At 46.2% G+C, this 18296-nt stretch overlaps 1 protein-coding gene and 1 long non-coding RNA gene across 8 annotated transcripts in view; one reads left to right on the top strand and one right to left on the bottom strand.

Annotated features, from left to right (window-relative positions):
* LOC119236695 (uncharacterized) overlaps positions 1-2229 on the top strand; it is a 44833-nt gene extending 42604 nt beyond the window's left edge. Inside the window, exon 4 of the long non-coding RNA XR_005123148.2 lies at positions 1366-2229. This is a non-coding gene — a long non-coding RNA (uncharacterized LOC119236695). The remainder of the gene's footprint in view (positions 1-1365) is intronic.
* The window catches only part of TENM2 (teneurin transmembrane protein 2), a 3493894-nt gene that overhangs the window by 30839 nt on the left and 3444759 nt on the right, over positions 1-18296 (bottom strand). For all 7 annotated transcript variants that reach the window (XM_054691588.1, XM_054691585.1, XM_054691584.1 and 4 more), the window contains 6 exons: positions 14755-14775; positions 11969-12201; positions 10635-10789; positions 8533-9407; positions 4557-4732; positions 2789-3024 (listed from right to left, as the gene is read on the bottom strand). In XM_054691588.1, the coding sequence (XP_054547563.1) occupies positions 2789-3024; positions 4557-4732; positions 8533-9407; positions 10635-10789; positions 11969-12201; positions 14755-14775 (1696 nt within the window). The remainder of the gene's footprint in view (positions 1-2788; positions 3025-4556; positions 4733-8532; positions 9408-10634; positions 10790-11968; positions 12202-14754; positions 14776-18296) is intronic.

Here is an 18296-nt window from a genome sequence, read left to right as displayed (position 1 = left end):
TGACTTCAGGACATTTGTTACCCAGCTACAAATGGGTAGCTCCTTTCCTGACTAATACAGGAAGGCCGCTCTTTCCCTGTGGTGTTAGTCTCTTCTAGCTTATGTCACACTCCTTACTTTGTTTTCTCCTTACAAGATAAACTCCCAGATGGTAAGTACTTCATTTTATCTTTCTAGAATCTACTCAGTCCATAGTGCTTGGCATAGTTTGCACTTAGTAAGCACCTTTAAAAATGCAAATCAGGGCCTCCCTGGTGGCACAAGGGGTTAAAATGTAACCTATGAAGTGGTCTGCAGCCACTGCAGCATGAGTTTGATCCCCGGCCAGGGAGCTACCCACATGGTGCAGCAGACCTCTCCTGTCTCGCCCGCTGCTCCCCTCAGCAGTGAATTTCAGTCAATTTGCCTGTTCTGTTCCCCACTCTGTGTCTGGTGAATCCGCTCACCCCCCACACTCTGGCCTGTACCCCAGTTCTTGTGCATAAATAAATCTTTGAAAAATGCAAATCAAAGAGACTTGAAAATAAAAATAGATATACAGAGCAAAACAAACATTATAGGTGGAAAAGTTCAAGGTCTCATTTGGTAGGGGGCTGAAATGGACAGAAAGGAAATAAGGGCCCACACTTCCTGCTTTCCTTGTGGGGGCCAAAAGGTAGGTACCACTGCTTCAGGGGCCACAAGCTTCCCTGCCACAGGTTCATGAAGCACCAGACTAAAAGGAACATTCCCCAGTTCTCTTAATCCACATCACACCCCTCCTTTTACCCCTTCTTCCAATTGTGCCCCTGCAATTTCCAGGAGTTGCTTTTTTATTTCATTCACTAAACAATTTATGAATTGAATTAAAATAAATGAGATGCAAATAAATTCCAGGCTTTCTCCCTCATTTTCAAATTACATTTTCAGTCCACTCAACCTGTTATAATCTCATAGTGATTTTCATTTAAGAGAGCTAAATGGATATGTGATTATTGTTACAGGAACTAACACCAGACAATTAAATGTTGAGGTGTTGATAGATAAAGCTGTGTTTTGATTTGCATAAACACGATGCCAGCAAATCTAACCCTGGCAGAAATTCAGTTATAAGACTTGCGTGCCTAACTTCTGCTAATTACCACAAGTACCATTATTAAGATTTTTAATATTCAGAGTTGGGATTACAGGCCATTTTATTTGAGGGCCACATTTATCTTTATTTTGAAAACTTAGTCAAAATGCATAACTGATTTATCAGAGAAAAGGCACGATGACTACTTATAATCAACTTCTACAGTGCAGCGTATCAAAAATCAATTACACCGCCCTGAAATCCAGTCATTAAGGATTTAGCTACTAATCTCATTTCATTTTTGTCTTTAGGAAGATACTGCTGCTTGCAACTTTGCAGATACCAGCAGAGGAAGAAAAACATGGGAGACTGCTGATAACCTAATGTGGAGAATTAAACTCCAACTAGACAAAGGCGGAATCTTAATACAGAGTGGTCCAGCTCTGCAGGGAGGTCACCTGGACTGGCTGGATTGCAATCCAATAACAGCAAAAGTTAGGACCCCAGTTTTTTTTTTGATGTTGAACCTTCTATGCTCAGGAATTCCAAAGCATTTGTTAAACTCTGCCATGCTCCATTGTTTACTGGCTTCCTAGTGCTTATCGCAGTCTGTAATTCCTTTAGTTCTAAGTTTAATTGTCTGCCTCCCCACTTTGCCTATCAGCCCCAGGAAGGTAGGGCTTTTACTCGGTGCACCTGTGTCTCCTGTGCATCACACAATGCCTGGCTCATAGTGGGTGTTCGTTAAATAAGTGCTGAATTTGACAGTCTGGAAGCCCCAGAATGCCCTCCTGGGCAGGTGGTTAGTATAATGGTAAACATCGGTTCCTCTAAGAGCCAGACAAGTGACAGCAGGACTCAGATTACCTGTTGGGCTGTGGATCTAAACAGGAAGCTGTGCGGCATGGGGGTAAGAATATTAGCAAGTGAGAAAGACAAGTGGGTCGACCTGGCTTTACCATTTGACCTTGGAACTGGAGCTTGTGTTTCCTCACCTGAAAAATGGGGATGACACCTATCCCATGGAGGTATTGAAAAGACGGAACAAATGAAGCATTTGACGTAGTGCCTGCACCATACAGTGATGCGGTAAACATAGCTAAATAAGATATATCTTACTATATCTAAATAAATATATAACATAAGCCATATATAGTTATATATAATAAACATGATAAAGCAAGAACATTCTATGCTAGTCTTTGGAAGGTATCACTTGTGGGGGGTTGGTTAATATCCTCCTGTGATCGGCTTGTTACTTCCCCTCAGGGCAGGTGGTCTCTCCTCTGTGATGCCATCGGCCCTGGACATGCCTCTCTTTTCACTTGACTCCTTAGATTACCCTGTGTTTAGTCTATCAGACTTTTAACTCCTTGTGTGTAAAGAATACATGAAAAAAAAATTGTGTTCTTGCAGTATTCAGTAAATCCACCAACACACAGTAGGCACTGGCGCCTGTTCATTTGTTACATTTCACAAACTGCAAGTTGAGGAGAAGATGGCCAGTTTGAGAGGAAGGCTGAGGCCACCTGTAGCTGCAGGATAAGGCAAGCCCCCACCTTTTCCAGAGCGGCAAAATCGAGTGTGTTTTCCCCAGGATGAGTCCCTAAGGCTCTTGCCTTTTCCAGGGGAGAAAGGCACAATGAGGCTAGGTAGCTGGGGAGTGTCCTCAGTTCTTGAAGAAAAGGTGTACCCCTGCCCCTCTGTGGTGACAACTTGGGTGGAACCACTTACCCGGAGCTTCCTGCCAAAGATGGTGACTTTGCCTTTTATCTGTTCCTTTCTGAGCCTCCACTCGATGGAGTTGAGGCCGTTCTCCATGGGCAGGGAGATGTTGCAGCGCCCAATGGTGGGGGTGATGGTGCCTGCAAGGACGTGGGGCTCGCTGTGGAAGCTGACACCCATTCCGTTGGCGTACATCACCCTCAGGGTTCCATTATTACAGAGCTGGTAGCTGTTCCGCACTTGATCTGTAGAAGTGGGGGTGGCAGTGGGGACAGGGAAATAAATGATCCACTCTGTTAGTCACGAGAGAACAGAACCCCTATTTTTATAGGTTTCCATGGTACACTGCAGCTGTCAGTCTAAGGCTGCCTTCAATTAGCACCCATACAACATTAAGGTGAGTAGCAGAGATGTTAGTGATCCATGCAAAGGAAAACATTATTAATATGTGGCACTCCAGAAATAATTATGCCATGATATTTTTCTTTTACTCACTGTAGACTATTAATAGTGCATTTAAACATTTAAAGATGTCTATTGCCTACACAATTTCTGTCAATCAAGTTCCTGATCTTTAACATATATATTTTTGCTTAAGTGGGAAAAAAAAAGGGAAGAGAACTGAAAAATAAATTTCTTCCCTTTTGCCCACCATCTAACCTGAGGTGGATGGAGTAGCCACAGGTCAGGTCCATGGTAAATGAAATCGAGGATTCTTCAAGGAAATCAAGAGGAAGCACCATCTTTGCTCTCCCCCTCCCGCTTTTGCTGTGAACTCTGCATGATGCCACCCCCACTTGAGAGAGGGGTGGCACTGAAGAGGCCTCCGATAGCATGAGGTGGACTGAGGCAGTGGGTGCTGATAAGGGGGCTTGATCTTTTTGAATGGAATCTGCACCAGCCAGACTTCTGACCTTTTCCTTTATCAAAAAGTTCCAGGAAGGAAATGCGAGTCAGGGACTCCTTTTACAGATGTTGCATCCTAGTTATCTGGGCAAAGGAGCCGGGCTAGGCTGGTCCGAGATGCCAGCTGCCAGGGCCTTGAGGAGCATGTACCTGTCACTAGTGCAGCCATCATGCAGAAGGACAGAATCTACATCATTAATCATTTTGCAGAGCAGAAATAGAGTTATTGAAACAGGCTCTGTCACGGGATAATAATCCAGAAATGCCACCATTTATCTACTGAGAGGGCACTTTTATCCCCTGACAATGGGTTAGCCCACCGACATCATATCTTAATTAAAAGAAAAATTAATCTGCATGATTCCTTTTCTTGCCAGCCCTTGTCCTTCTCCTGGACGGCGTGTCATGTTGAACAGCAAAAGCAGCTATGGGGTGGTCAGAACCTTTGAGATCCTGGTCTTGGCAAGAGCTTACTAAAGGGCTCTAAAGCCAGGGCAACCAACTCAATGAACAAGTTCCCTACCAACAACTTGGTAGGGAGAGTCAGAATGGGTTAAAAAAAATGGCGGACATAAGAAAATAAAGAGTCCTTGAAAACATGAAAAATGTTTGTTGGGTTGGTGGGGAATACTGTTGATAGAAGGGTGGAAGTGAGGTGACAGCTGGAATTTTCTGCTCAGTATGTAGACATTTTCAAGTGTCTAGATGTTTGGTAGGGAGGACATTCTCTGAATCTGACAAAGTCATTTTGTACTAGATCTGTACTAGTCTGCTACGGTCACTTGACTGCAACAAGCACTCTCCTCTCTGGAAGTTCTACCAGACTGAGTTCTGAGTCAGGAAGTGGGGTGGAGAAGGGCAGGGGGCCTACCTTGTACCACTGTGTAGGAGGCTTCCACCGAAGACAAGTTGGTAATGACAGTGACATCGTCGTCACGGTTGGAGTTCTCAATGTCAATGGTGATGGATTTCTCCATTTCCCGGTGCAAGCTGGTCACCACCCCCGTGGGGCGGGTCACATTGGTTAGGCGGCCCTCGTGGTCATAGCTGGAGGACAGATACACTGATTGGAAGCAAATCACTGAGGCTGAAGACTTGGCTAACATGGAGAACCACATAAGGGACAGACTCAAGGGCCAAAGCAAGAGGAATTGGAAGGTGGGGTGTCTGGGTGATATCACACTGAGGCCCCTTGTCATACTCACCAAACCCCAACCTACCCTGAGAAACAGTGGTGACACTTTCCAGTACCCATGAATACACCTGAGTTCAACTCAGTGAAAACATTTCCCCAGGTCTCCCAGGGTGTGCTTAATTATGCTTTCCCAAGTTAGCCAGAACAGCGCTTGTGTTCTCTGTTTTGACAATGTAGTGATCCTGACTGATCAAGAGAGAGGTGGGGCAAGTGAAATGGAGCGACTTAAGTCATCAGTTAAAAAGCAGCCACTTGTTCACAATGAGACTGATAAATAGACCTTTGAGAGGTAAGGATGGATAAAAGCCTACATGTACCCAGAGGCCAAGCCCAAGTTCAAATTAACAAGTGGCCCAGATAACACACCTCTGAAAGCAGTAGAAATACAGAAGCTGAATAAGGCAATCCAGACCCTGGACTCCATGTCCACAGTCTCCCATCTGACATCTGCCCCATCTCCTCCTCCCTTCTCTGATGAGCTGACACCTCAAGGGGACTTCGAGACCCAGAACTTGGGCACTCATGCTGGCCTCCTGAACCTCACCCAAGCAGTTCCTGTCTCGTCCCCTCTTTACTGCCAATTGAATTGTATACTTCTACTGTAATGTAGAACCTGCCCCTCCTCCAGATAAAATCATATTGTGATTTTATGCAATCGGTTCAAGTCATAAGTAAAACCTCTCCACGCAGGGAGAAGTTAGCACTTCTGCGATCCAAATCTCATATTATATACTTGTGAATATCTTTTGCTCTATAATTTATTTCACAAAGCCACTAAATTAATCTTCCTAAAATATCAGTTTTAGGATGTCACTTCTCTGAACTAACCACACTTTCCCATTCATTGCTCAGTCAGAATCCGGCATTTGAGACCATCAGGCCCTGAGTCTTCCACATTGGTACTGCCTTACCCCCCCAATTCATGGCCCTCTGGACACCTGGTCTAGGCCAAATGTCATCTCCATGCCTTGGCTCAAGCATGCCAGGCCTGGCTGCACAACAGCCAATACTGCAGCACAAGAATTCAAGTACCAGACCCGTGTATGTAAAGATCTTTAACTTCTGTGTCCAGATCCCAAGGCAATGACGAAGGAGCTTGATTTACAGAAACCAATTGGACTGAACAATCCTGTAGTTTTTGAGATAAATGGCTCTGTGCAATGCTAGATGCCTGAAACCCTTACCTTATTTGCATGCTTTCCCAAAATAATTAACATCCCTTTCCCAGAGCCTAAGGATTTGAACTTGGGCTCCATCACCTTGGTCGGCACCATGTCCATAATCAAGCCTTCCAGTCCCAAACACTCGGTGCTCAGTGTTGGCTCCTACTGTGCATCAGATGCATGGACAGCCTTTGGCAGCCCCTGTAACCTATTCTCTGGTCTGAAGCCCCAAACCAAGCATGGCTGTACACTCCATGCAGTATCCCCATGACTCCCCTGACCCCCATTGTCCTCCACAACCAAATGTGGGATCACAGTGAAGCCCCACTGCCTGGAAGTTTCCTAAAATTGGACCCTCCTCCTTTAAGTGTAAGGGCATCATCTCTTCTCTCTCAAAAGCTAGAGTTTTTTCCCGCAGCTCCTGTGGCTGGAAGTCTTGCTGTTCTACTGGGTAGAGGGTTTCTCCATCTTGGAAGATCCACTGTGTCCCAAGAGCCTGGCTCTCCTTATATCTTAGGAGAGGAAAACAACCTCTCGGGGTCTGAATGTAGACTCCTGAGCTCCCCCAGATGAGACTTGTTGCTAGAAGGGGATTGGGAGAGAGAAATGGAGTAGTGAAGGCATTCTGTTGGGAGGGGTGAAAAGAAGGAGAAACTGGGCTTCCCTGGTGGTGCAAGGGGTTAAGACGCAACCTATGACGCTAACCGCAGCCACTGCAGCACGAGTTCAATCCCACTGCAGCATGAGTTCAATCCCTGGCCAGGAAGCTACCCACATGGTGCAGCAGACCTCTCCTGTCTCACTCACTGCTCCCCTTAGCAGTGTATTTTAGTCAGTCTGCCTGTTCTGCTCCCCACTCTGTCTCTGGTGAATCCTCTCATCCCCCGCACCTCTGGCCTGTACCCCAGCTCTTGTATGCATACAAAAAAATTTTTTTTAAAAAGGAGAAACTACTGAACACATGAGTGTGCCCCTGGGGACCAGGCCCAGCAGCAGCATGGGCAGGTCCCCAGGACCCAGGAGATGAAACCCCAACTTGGGACAGATTGTAGTAATTAGATTTATCCACATTATGAAAATAAGAGCAGTTCTTCAAATCAAAAGAGAAAAGTATCATGCAGTTTCTATGTAATTTTTGAGCATTTTTAAAGAATCCTTATTTTTTAAAAAATGAATCATGCTCATTTTTCATTAAACTAGGGAAAATGTTCTCCAGGCTTTTCTGAAATGCTCTCTTGGTTAGAGCGATATCCAACCATGCACTGAAGCTTGAGCTTCTTCATTGCAGTCTCTTAAGTCAGGCCTCATTCAGACTGGACTCCTAAGAATGACATTTTTTTCCCTCAGTCAAGTGAGTCAGCAAATGAGCTCTGCAATGCACTGTCTCAGGGTGGAATGACTAGAAGGGAAGATGCAAATCTGGAAAGTGTCAGGGTGAACGCACAGCCCTACTCTAACTCGGTACTCAGATGGTGCTTCCAGGGGCAGTTACTGGCTGGTAAAGTTAGATCAAGCCATTGCCCTGCAGAAGTCTGAGGAAGACCGCTTTGTCTAACGAAGGAAGCCAGAGCAAGGGACAGCAATTCTGCAATGCACTACAATTCCAGCAGGTGGCAACAGCTTCCTGTTACATTCACCCAAAGCCAATGGACACAAACAGGAAGTGAACAATCCAGGATTTAGGAGTGATCAACAATGTGCTCTGTTCCCTCTTGTGACAACCGAACCTACTAAATAAAGAATCTCAACATCTACACAGCGAGCAAGGACTCTGAGTGCATTGTGGCTAACACGAACGATCCTTCACTATCAAGGAGAGCCAGATGCTTACACATTCCACCTGTGTCAGCCAGCCACAGAGGGAATCATGCTTTAGCAGTGTCCCCCCACCAGCATCCCACCAGTTAACACCTGCAGGAGTGAGGGAAAACAGCTTTTTGGCAAAAGAACCGGCAAGACTATTAAGTATGAGATAATTGTTAGGGGAAATATGACCAGCTCTTGCATCTTTTAATATACCTAGCACTTTATCTGTATTGATCTGCTTCTGCTAAGGAGGAAATTCAGAGTTTATCTACCTGTCTGTGCAATCAAGTGTGTTGTTGGACCTACTGGCAAATTACAGGAGCCCCAGCGGGATTTTGCCTTATAGGTTCTAATTTCCGCACCCATGGCAAACATGAATAATCAGCAAAGTTAATCAACACTTGATCTCCCAGGTGTTGTGTGTGTCCAATATCCTGAAATTTGAAAGGCAAGCAGGCAACAGGAATTTCAGACTCTTGTAGGGAGGATGTTCAGTATCAGGCACTCAATAGAGCAAATCGTTCAGGAGTCAGGGAGAGGGAATGTAAATACCTTGGAGCCATAGCTGGACAAAGGGAGGACAGCAACGTAACCAAATGATTCTAAAAGCTACAGGATGGCCTTCTCTGACGCCAGCCAGGTTAGAGCTATTAGGAAATACTTTACCGCTCAAATCTACTTACTCATAGAAAGTTGTCCATCCTGTTTCATCACTCTTGGTGGCCAGGAGACCAGTGTTCCCATCATAGGTCATGAGGCCCACCTCTAGGTTCTGTGTGGACACAACTTTGAGGCCTCCATTGGTGCCCACCGTGAGGGTGATGATCTGGTTGTCGGGCATGAGCAGGTGGCGGGGCATGCCACTGCTGTCCCGACGGATCTTCAGGGAATTTCCATTATTGTCAATCAGTTCAGTGACATCATTGTCAGCACTGTAAGTGAAGTTGTACAAGTACTCCCCTGTCACCAGACTCACAGTGTACTGGTGGATGCCATCAGCATTGAAGACATACAACTCCTGCTCTCCAGGTGATGCAGCCTCATACTGGTTGAAGGCATTAAGAACAGGCTTATTCTTGCTGACTGCCCTGATTCGAATATTTCCAAGGTCTGCAATGTAGATGGTACCATCCGGAGCTACTGCTAAGGATGATGGGGAATTCAAGATGGCGTCGGTGGCATAGGCATCATCTCCTGAGTAGCAGTTGCAATTGACATCGTTTTTGCAGTCACAGTCTGAGGCTGCGCCAGCTAAAAGGCAGATCTCCCCATTGGTGGTTACCTGGCGCAGACGGTTAATCTTCTTCTCATCCGTCTCAGTGATATAAAGGACCCCCGTGTGAGAAATGGCAATGGCACTGGCTGACTCCAGAGCAGAGTGAATGGCTAGTTTGCTGAGCGAGTAGTCAATGCCAGGAACCTGGCAGTGCATGGGGCGTCCTGCGATGATGCTGACCTGGTGGTTCTCAGTGATGCGAAGGATGACATTGTTTTCTAGAACATACAGGGAGTTGTCCATGGGGTTGACAGCAAGGTCTGTCGGCCACTCCAGGCGAACCTGTGGGTGACATGGCATCAAGTGAAAGAGTAGTCTGTACCACATGCAGTGTTTGACAGTGTCGGGTACTTACATTGATCTTATGCAGAGGAAAAGCCTTAGCTTTTTACTAGAATTTACTCATACGCTGTCCATACTAATATGAGATGTGCTAATCATTGAACCAAATCCACATTGCCCATGTTAAGCACAACAGAGAAGAGTTTATGGGACAAACATCTACTATAGCATCTGCAGGCACTGGAGGAGGCCACCAGTCCTACTCATGACCTCTTCTCAGCCTTCCATCTCTAGCTGGACCTGTCGTTCACTCTACCAAGGGGGCAGGTGTAATCCAGTCCAAACTCTGCTCATAAAGTCATGGGCCTGAGGAGGCTACAGCCATTTAGAGGAGGCATTTGTTTTTTAAAAATCTAATTCACAAAAGAGAGCCACGTGCCTTAGAAGGCAGCTCTGACTCAAGGGTAACCAATGGACAAGCTGACCAGGGAACTAAAATGTGAGCTCTGGCTTGGAAAAAATAAACCAGAACAAGCACATTTCTCCTCTGCGGGATTGGGAGCGGAAATCTCAGAGTAGCAAGTTGTCAGTGGGTTGTGGAATTTCAGCTGAAATTTATGAGGTTGACTAAGGGCTGAAAAGGCCCTTAGAGGGAGGATGAACATTTAGTCCAGGTTGTCCGAGGATCCACATAATAAACTCCAGATTCTTCTGCAGTATGTTTGAGTGAGCACCTGTTCTCTGTCACCAGAAGAGCCCAGGCTAAGGGAATATCACTTGGGGGACTCTTGCAGAGGGCTCAGTTCAAGTGATTACTGCACAAAGTAAAGGTTTATATAGTGAGGATGCAATCATTTTCGATTAACAGGGAAGTTCTGATTGACACATAACACTGTACGGGACCTTCTCAAACCTGCAATAATGATGGAGAAGAGGTAATTACACAGTAACTCCTACCCTGTAATCTGCCACGGCTGGAGTGTGTCACCAGCTCTGCTTTTCTGAGCAAGAGTTTCTCTTCTTTCTCTTTTTCCATCTCCTTCCCGTTTGACGTTTCCCATTCTATCCTGCTGTCTAGCTCCTCTCAAACCTTCTGCAAACGAACCTGTGATCCGAATCGCTAGTCCCCCTCCTGCCCTACTTCCAACCCAAACAGGCCACCTGTGAGCAACCCAGGCCAAGCACCAGTTGTGGATCAGTGATGACAGAGGACAGAGAGGGTCCCACCTGGGCCACATCCATGCTGGAGTCACAGCTCAGTGGCCGGACGGCAGTGAGGTCATTGGAGCCCAGCAGGGTAGAGATGATTCCATTCTGGTCAACCTTCCGGATCATGGTGGCATCCACAAAATACATGAGCCCGTTCTTGTCTACTGCGATACCTGAGGAGACAGAGCAGGAGGGAGTGTGCTTCCTGGCATGCAGCAGGGTGGTGGAGTGGAGCTGGTTACCCTAATGGACATTATCTTGGGCCAGAAACCTTACTGGGTGCATGAGCCCGCTCAGAGGGTGGTCCTTGACCCTTTCTCAGGAGCACCACGCTGAGATGTGCAACACTACTGGGGTGCTGGCTGCAATGCCCCCAACTGAAGAAAGAACCTTGGGCTGCAAATGAACCAAGGCTGCAAATGAATGCATGGGGAAATGACTTTACATCTGCTCCTTTTAGAAAAGAAGTTATTTCCCAAGTTCATTGCTTGAGAAATTATTGGTAGTAAATTACTTGAATGCCCTTCACAACTGATTGCAACAATGAGGGTGACAAACAATGATTCTGCAGTCACAGACTCCCAGTTCAAAATGTACCCTCCAGGAAGTGTTCCCAATTAAGCCTGGACTCTGCTCAGCATATCAGTGCCCTGGGGGGCATGGGACCCTGGCCAGATGCAGAGGCTCCTGCTGCTTTTTGCATCTTCACCCCAGTGCCCAAGCCTGAGGCTCCTCATCCTTAATCCATGCTGGCAGCTGCTTTCGTGGTAGCTAAAAACACTAACAGGAATTGAACCCAAAAATGATTGGTCCTTAACCTTAAGTATCTCTAGTCCTTTTCGCAAAGAGATGCATTGGTTCTAAAAACTATCTCGGGTCCCTGGAAATTAGACCCATTCTTAATTGCTACTATTCATTTGGCATTTACAAAATGTCAGGCACTGTGCTTTAGACTTTATATATACGATTGTCTAACGAGAGCATCTGGGAGTGGCTGGAGGCCCCACTGGGCTCTGCTCTTCTCCAGCCCACAGACCTGGCAGTCGGCCCCTGGAGTTAACATTTCCTCCTCACTCCCTGTGACTGGAAGTGGTCAGAAATCTCCAGGCATAATCCATCCTGCCTTCCGCCTGCAGCATGTGTGGGTGATGAAGTCTACTTTCAAATAAATAATTTAAAAAACAAAACACAACACAACAAACCACTCGCCCACATAGCCGAGCCACCTATCAGAGTTGACTTATTCCAGGGAATAGAATGTGTGTTTGAGACCTTACTTCGGCTGCAGTAGGAGGGAGGCCAGGCTTGCGGCAGGCTCTGGGGGACAGGGCTTGCTGCTGTGGCGGGTTTACCTCTCGGGCTCATCAGGGTCGCGTCCACAGCCTTCCCTCCATCCCCACAGCGGGCTTCATCGAAGGGCAGGCATTGCTCTCCAGTCCCTGCCACGACCTCCGAATTCCCAGCCAGGTCTTTGGCGCCACCCAGAGACTTGACACGGTAGATTCGGCGACTGTTGGTGTCAGACACGTAGAGTGAGCCGGACACGGGATCCACTGCCAGGTAGTACTTGTGTGCCGGGTTGTTGCTTTAGTAGAAGAAGCACAGAGAGAAATAAGGAGGGGACTATGCAGCTGGCCTACTGGGTCAAAGAGACAATAAGCATCCCAAAGCCTTTCCACTTTAGTGAACTGGAAAGATTCGACCACAGTAACTCAGTATTCCCACACAGCGTGGCTCTTAGCTACTTCCACCAGGACTTCAGAGAATTCCCTTCTGATCAAGTTAAAATGCCCTGGTTTCCTTTAGCCAATCCAAAGGATCCTGCCCAGGTCCTGTGTCTGTGTTGGTGCTAGGTGTGCATCTGTCTCCTTTATTTCCCCCTGTGGGGTTAACAGGCATCCAGGTGAGATTGTGGAAATGCCCACAGGAGCACTTTCTCATCTCCGCTTTCTCAGTACCTTCAAGGTACCAGATCATTGACCCCGGGGCAACCTGGTGGCCACAGGCAGCTCCCCCAAGCCATCTCTAGCCCTGACATCTTCTCCATGGTTTCCTCAGTGCAGCTATGAATCAAACTGGCACTTTGTGGGAAGAAATGGGATGTCTTGCTGCTACCACACCAGGGATCTCGACTGCTGAGAGGAGAGATGATGTTTTCTTATTGTGGGTGATAGTGAGGTCACAGGTGTGGACGCAGGTCTGCCTGGTAGGGCCCTAAACCACACCAGGTGGTCAGCATCTTGTGTGTGTGGAGGGTACAGGAAAGCAGCACGCTGCCAAGACCTGGAGCATCCTCTGCTGGAGCTCTACGGTGCTCTGACTTGGCTCACGACTAAGGCACTGGAAACTCTGAACTCAACTTTGACCTCGCTGGGCACCTCAGGGAAGTCTTGGCTCTCTTGGGCCCTGGATTCCTTATTTGGTAAATGAAGACATCAAGCTGCATCATCGCTCACATTCCTTTAGCTGGAGGCCCCAGGTCTTCCCTGGGCTGTGTCTCTCTGGTCAGAGGGTGGGGCCTCTCCACACTCTAGGCCCCGAGCAGAGGTGGCCTCTCTGCCAAGGGCGGTAAAAGTGGTTTTGGTGCCATGCACCCAAAGTGATCATAGGCCTTTAGTTTTAGGTTATTTTTTAATTTGGAATTATGGGGAGAATGGGGCTGGGCCAGGGAAGGGAAGGTGAGGGAGATGATCATGCTAGATGCACTTGTGCTGCAGCATTAGCTGGAAAATGACTAATGAAAATGCCGCCATTTGGGTTCTTCCTCGATTTAAGGAAGGAAAGGAGCAGGAAGCTATTTTTAGGAACAATCTGTGAATCGAGACTATCTTCAATTCCAGCATCTCCTCAGAATGCTATTAAGACACATAATTGAACTAGAAGTCAAGGTCTTTCAAATATTCCAGCCTAGATAATTCATTTCAAAGAGTAGGCTACCTGGCTTCCTTTCTTTTTATTCTTTTTTTTTTTTTTTTTTTTTTTTTGGCTATAGTGTCATTAGAGAATATCCACCTATGAAAAACAAATTAGGGCAGAAAGGGAAAAAAAAAAGAATACCTCTTTTTAATTAGATGCCGCACTTTGCTTCTGAACCAACAGTAGCTGGCATGGTCCACAGAAGCACGAGAGGACCGCACACCTGTGCCTATCCAATAGCAAGATAATTAATTCTAGACTTTCTAGGGAGTCTCACTCAAGGAGGCTTTTCAAAATCTCTGGCAGAGGCGCCCGCAGGTGAGCAGGGGTCAGTTCTGTCTGGGGCCCATTCATCCCAGGGTCTGTCTCATTCCAACCTGGGTCTTTATGGAGACACTCAGGCTGATGGACAGTCTGGCGATGGCTTTGCTGCCTTTTTAAAAAATTCTGGCCTGATTGGGGTACCTATAAATCTGGGGGTGACCTGAGGGAGCAGGGGACTCCTTTTTGCAAGACTTTCCTGCTGACTTTGATGATCGTGAACACTCCGTCTCTACTCTCTGTCCGAGACCTGACATGGTGAAGCGTGTGCCGTACACGATGCGTGTGAAGGGTAACTGCATGGTTTTAAATGAGCACTGTGGAGCAACAGAGACTATCTGGACAAAAAGCACTTGGTCTCTACCCTTCCTACTACTTAAAAGTGATTTAACTCCATGAAAACTCCTGATACATCTGACTGTTGGATTCGTTCTAACCAGCAGATTGGCAATTAACTTGTTTTTTTTTTTTTTAAATGACCATATATCTAGGGGAAAAAAACCATTAATGAGTTGAAAATGAGTTTTTGACCCGTTTCCAGTTCATTAAAGCGTTTGTGAACCCAGTCCAGCATTTACAAAAGCCAGAAGTTTGCCTCGACTGTTTAGCCCAATTACGGACTGCACTGAGCAGTCAGGACAAAAGTTCGCTGAGGTTCATTATCTTGCACTTGCATCTCCCGGAAATTCTAATTACTGTCAGCTTATTTGGTTGCTTTTTGACTGCATTTCATAATTGCTAAAGCTTATCATATCCACAACACACAATTAGCACATAAAAAAGTTACTATATTTGGTACATAAAAATATACAACATTATCCAAGCAGCGCCAAACAAAAAGCAAACATGAGGCAGCAAACGAACCATATCAAATTATACGGGAAAGAGCTCTTCGTCTTACCTATGTTTAAACTCTTTATTTCTTTATAGAAAGAAAACAGAAGGAAAAAGAACAAACAGTTAGCTGAAGAATTGATGATAAAGCAAACATAACATTTTCGTTTCTTGTATAAAGGGGCCCCAAAGAGGAAGTCCTTTTCTTTATTCCCCTTCTAGGTGACAGCTCCTAGCTCAATTACTTGGGGAGCACCCCTGAATGTGGACTCCCCCTGGTCACTGGGAAAAGGACAAATATGCTCGCATTGTCTGACCAGCCATGTGACTGTCCTGCCATGCAGGTGGCAACAGGTGACACGGGGCTTCTGGCTAGTGAAGGGCTGGCAAATGGGTTCCCCCTGAGTGCCAGTGTCTACCAACTGGCAGTGGCCACTGGGAGAGCGGTCGTAGCAAGCCTGTCAAGCCAAATTCAAGGTCAGCTGAAGTGACTGTGACTCATTTGTCTGTCTGCCCTGGTGCCACCTGGACCCCCTATTGACCACAGGCATTAGAGGGTGGAATCAGGACTGGCCAGAAACGTCCTCTGCACACAGCCAGTCACACGTGTTCTGTTGAACCCGAGAGTCTGAACCAGATCTGACCCCGGTGCATCCGCCTGCCCTCCTCCCACCTCACTTGTACAAGCTGGCCCCCGAGTCTGCATTCCTGCTTGCGGGTAACACTCACAAATGAGCTCGATAGATGGTAACATCCACCTGGGACTGGAAGCCAAACACTCAGGTTACCAGACCTTTTTGGAAAACTGGTAAAAGTTTTGTGTGTGTGTGTGTGTGTTTTAACAGAATTACATTTTATTTATTTATTTTTTATTTTTAAGATGTACTTATATATGTATACAAGAACTGGGGTGCAGTCTAAATGTATGGGACGGTGAGAGAATTCACCAGAGACAGAGCAGGGAACAGAACAGGCAGACTGACGAAATACACTGCTGAAGGGAGCAGCGGGTGAGACAGGAGAGGTCTGCGGTGCCATGTGGGACCCTCATTGGCAGGCCCGGATCGAATCCTCACTGCAGAGGCTGCGGACGGCTTCACAGCGTGGCGCTCAACAGCCTGCGCCACCAGGGGAATTACATTTTAATTCCAATAGGAAAGGGCTGAGATGTGAACAACCTCACGCACAGGAGGAGAGAGGCTGGGGCCTCAAATAAAGAGAACAGCGTGCCAAATCTGAGGCTTCCAGGCCAAGGTGGAAGGAGCCCCTAACCCTTTTCTCCCCTCTGACCAAGGGAGGAGGCTTCAGGGAAGGGACAAGGAGGGTTTATTTAATGCCCTGATTCCTGCTTAGGTGGAACTCAGTCCTCTGCCGGGGGCCATCATTAGTGGTTGGTTTGCACAGGGATTACAATTTTATATTTTATTTCAACGTGTTAGTTTTTGCAAAAAAAAAAAAAGTTAATTAAATGATGCTGATAACTCCTGAGCTCTGACTGACATAGTGCAATTTAAGATTCATTCTGTAAAGCCTGGTGTGTCAGGGTAGCAGCCGGGAATTCTCGCGTCTATTTTATATTGCTTAATGAAAGTGAAATGTTATCTGCCACCAGTGGTAGTCATATTTGGCTCTTAATTATTGCAATATCAATTCCACTTTTTTTTTTTTAGTTAAGATTTTGTGAAAAGACTGGATGGGATTTGAGTCTGCAGACCTGACCTACTTCTTTGTTGAAGAATACCTGCTTTAAGTTGATTATTATAATGCCTGTGTTGGGGGAAGGAAGGGCAGGGGTGTGGGACCAAGTCACTTGGAGAAAGGTTAAGATCACAGCTCTTTGAGCTTCAGGCCCCTCACAGGGTGGGGGGTTGCTTATCAGGCAACAGCATTATTGAATCAGTTTATCAGTTTATATGGCTGAGCACAGGTGCCTGCCTCACGAGGGAAAGGCCGGGCATAGTGTCCATGGCCTGAAAAAAAAAAAAAAACCTCTTGAGGTATCCCCTTGGAGGAAAAAGTGGAGTCTCAGAATCAAGAACTGAGATGAATTAGCTTTTCATACTGTGGAGTCTTGAGGACTCCTCTGTGAAATCTTTAGGGTTTCCCCAGATATCTCAGCTCATCTTGTGGCTCTCTCATCAGACCGTCTTGTGATTAATGTGTGTGAGCTGGTCTTCCTCACTTTGTCGGGAATGGAAGCCCATAAGTGACTATGAACCCTGCTTACTCATCTCCAGGCTGCTGGTTCTTAGTGGAGAGCCCAGGAGAGAGTAAGGGCTGGGAAAATGGGTTCTGGATTGAGGGAGAAAAAGGAGGAGGCTGCTTTTCTGAGCACTGGGCACACTGTAGGCTGGAGAAGTTCCAATCCCTCCCAGTCAGCTTTCACGCATGGAAACTGCAGTCAGTGGAGACCAGTGTCTCTTTCTAGTGCATCTCCCCATGTGCACTAGCAGAGGGTATGCACAGTTTGTGTGTTTTCTGGGGTTTGAGTTCTAAATTAAAAAAAAGGGAGTTGGAACACATTTTGTTTTAGGGAGATGTGATTATGAGGCGCCTATGTAGTGCTTTCACCATCTAGTTAGATGATCACCAGCCACTCTGGTCTAGGACTGGCTTTCAGGAATGCCCCTACGCTACTGGGTGCACCTGGCACATCACAGGAAGTGGGTGGACCAATGAAGAAGTCACATGTCACTGTTTCCAGGATGCCAACGACTAACTCAATGAGTATTAATTCAAATATTTAGAGTATTTGCTACATAATGCAGCATGAAATGCCTGTACTATGAAAGACGATTGATCATAGTTTTCCTGAATTTTACTTTTGTCATGACATTACCAATAATCAACTAGGACCATGAGAGGAAGTTGTCCAATTTATCAATACTCTGAAACAAATTTTGACCTGCTATACTGGAGTAAAGACAGCATCTCTATTCATCCTAGAGATGAGGACATTACAAAATCATTCCCATATTAAAAGATGATCAAAGAGGATGCAGCCCAAAGGTATTGGATAACAAGCAGCAAGCAAGTTAGTAGTAGTATTTAATAAAAAAATAATGGTTTACTAGTCTGGGTTTTGTGATGATTTTCACTAATCAGCCTTTTAAAACTTGCAATTTGATGTGGTTTCTTTTCTTACTGTAGATAATATTTAGTTGTGTTCATCCCCAAATTTCCATAAGTTCCAGGCCCCAGGAGACCTGGATCTGTCTTTGGTGAATTGGCTTTGAAGATGGTGCCAAGGCATCTCCACAATTTTATGGGGTTCTTTTGTTCTTCTTATTCTGGGTCGTGTGCAGTATTGTTTTTGCTCCCTGACCTCTATCTTTATATCCTGACCACAAAAGGAAACATGTGCTCGCTAACTAGGACCATATGTTCTTCCCTACATTCTGTCTGTTTGAAACTCTCAGCCAATGCTTGTCTTTGGAGATGCTTCCTTTCAATTTCTGCTGTGCTCACCCTCCTTCCTAGGCCCCCACTTTCCTCATCTCTTCTCCCAATAGCACCAACACATCCTGGCTGGACAGTTCCCTTCCCTGAACATCTCCTCTGAGGCCAAGATGCCACAGAGCCACCCTAATAACAGTTGGAAAAAATTAA

This window comes from Talpa occidentalis, unplaced genomic scaffold (genome assembly GCF_014898055.3).
Source record: "Talpa occidentalis isolate TD23 unplaced genomic scaffold, MPIMG_talOcc4v2.1 talOcc4.9, whole genome shotgun sequence".
NCBI lineage: Eukaryota > Metazoa > Chordata > Mammalia > Eulipotyphla > Talpidae > Talpa > Talpa occidentalis.
Note: the sequence above shows the minus strand (reverse complement) of the source record. Positions and strands in the feature narration are given on the sequence as shown.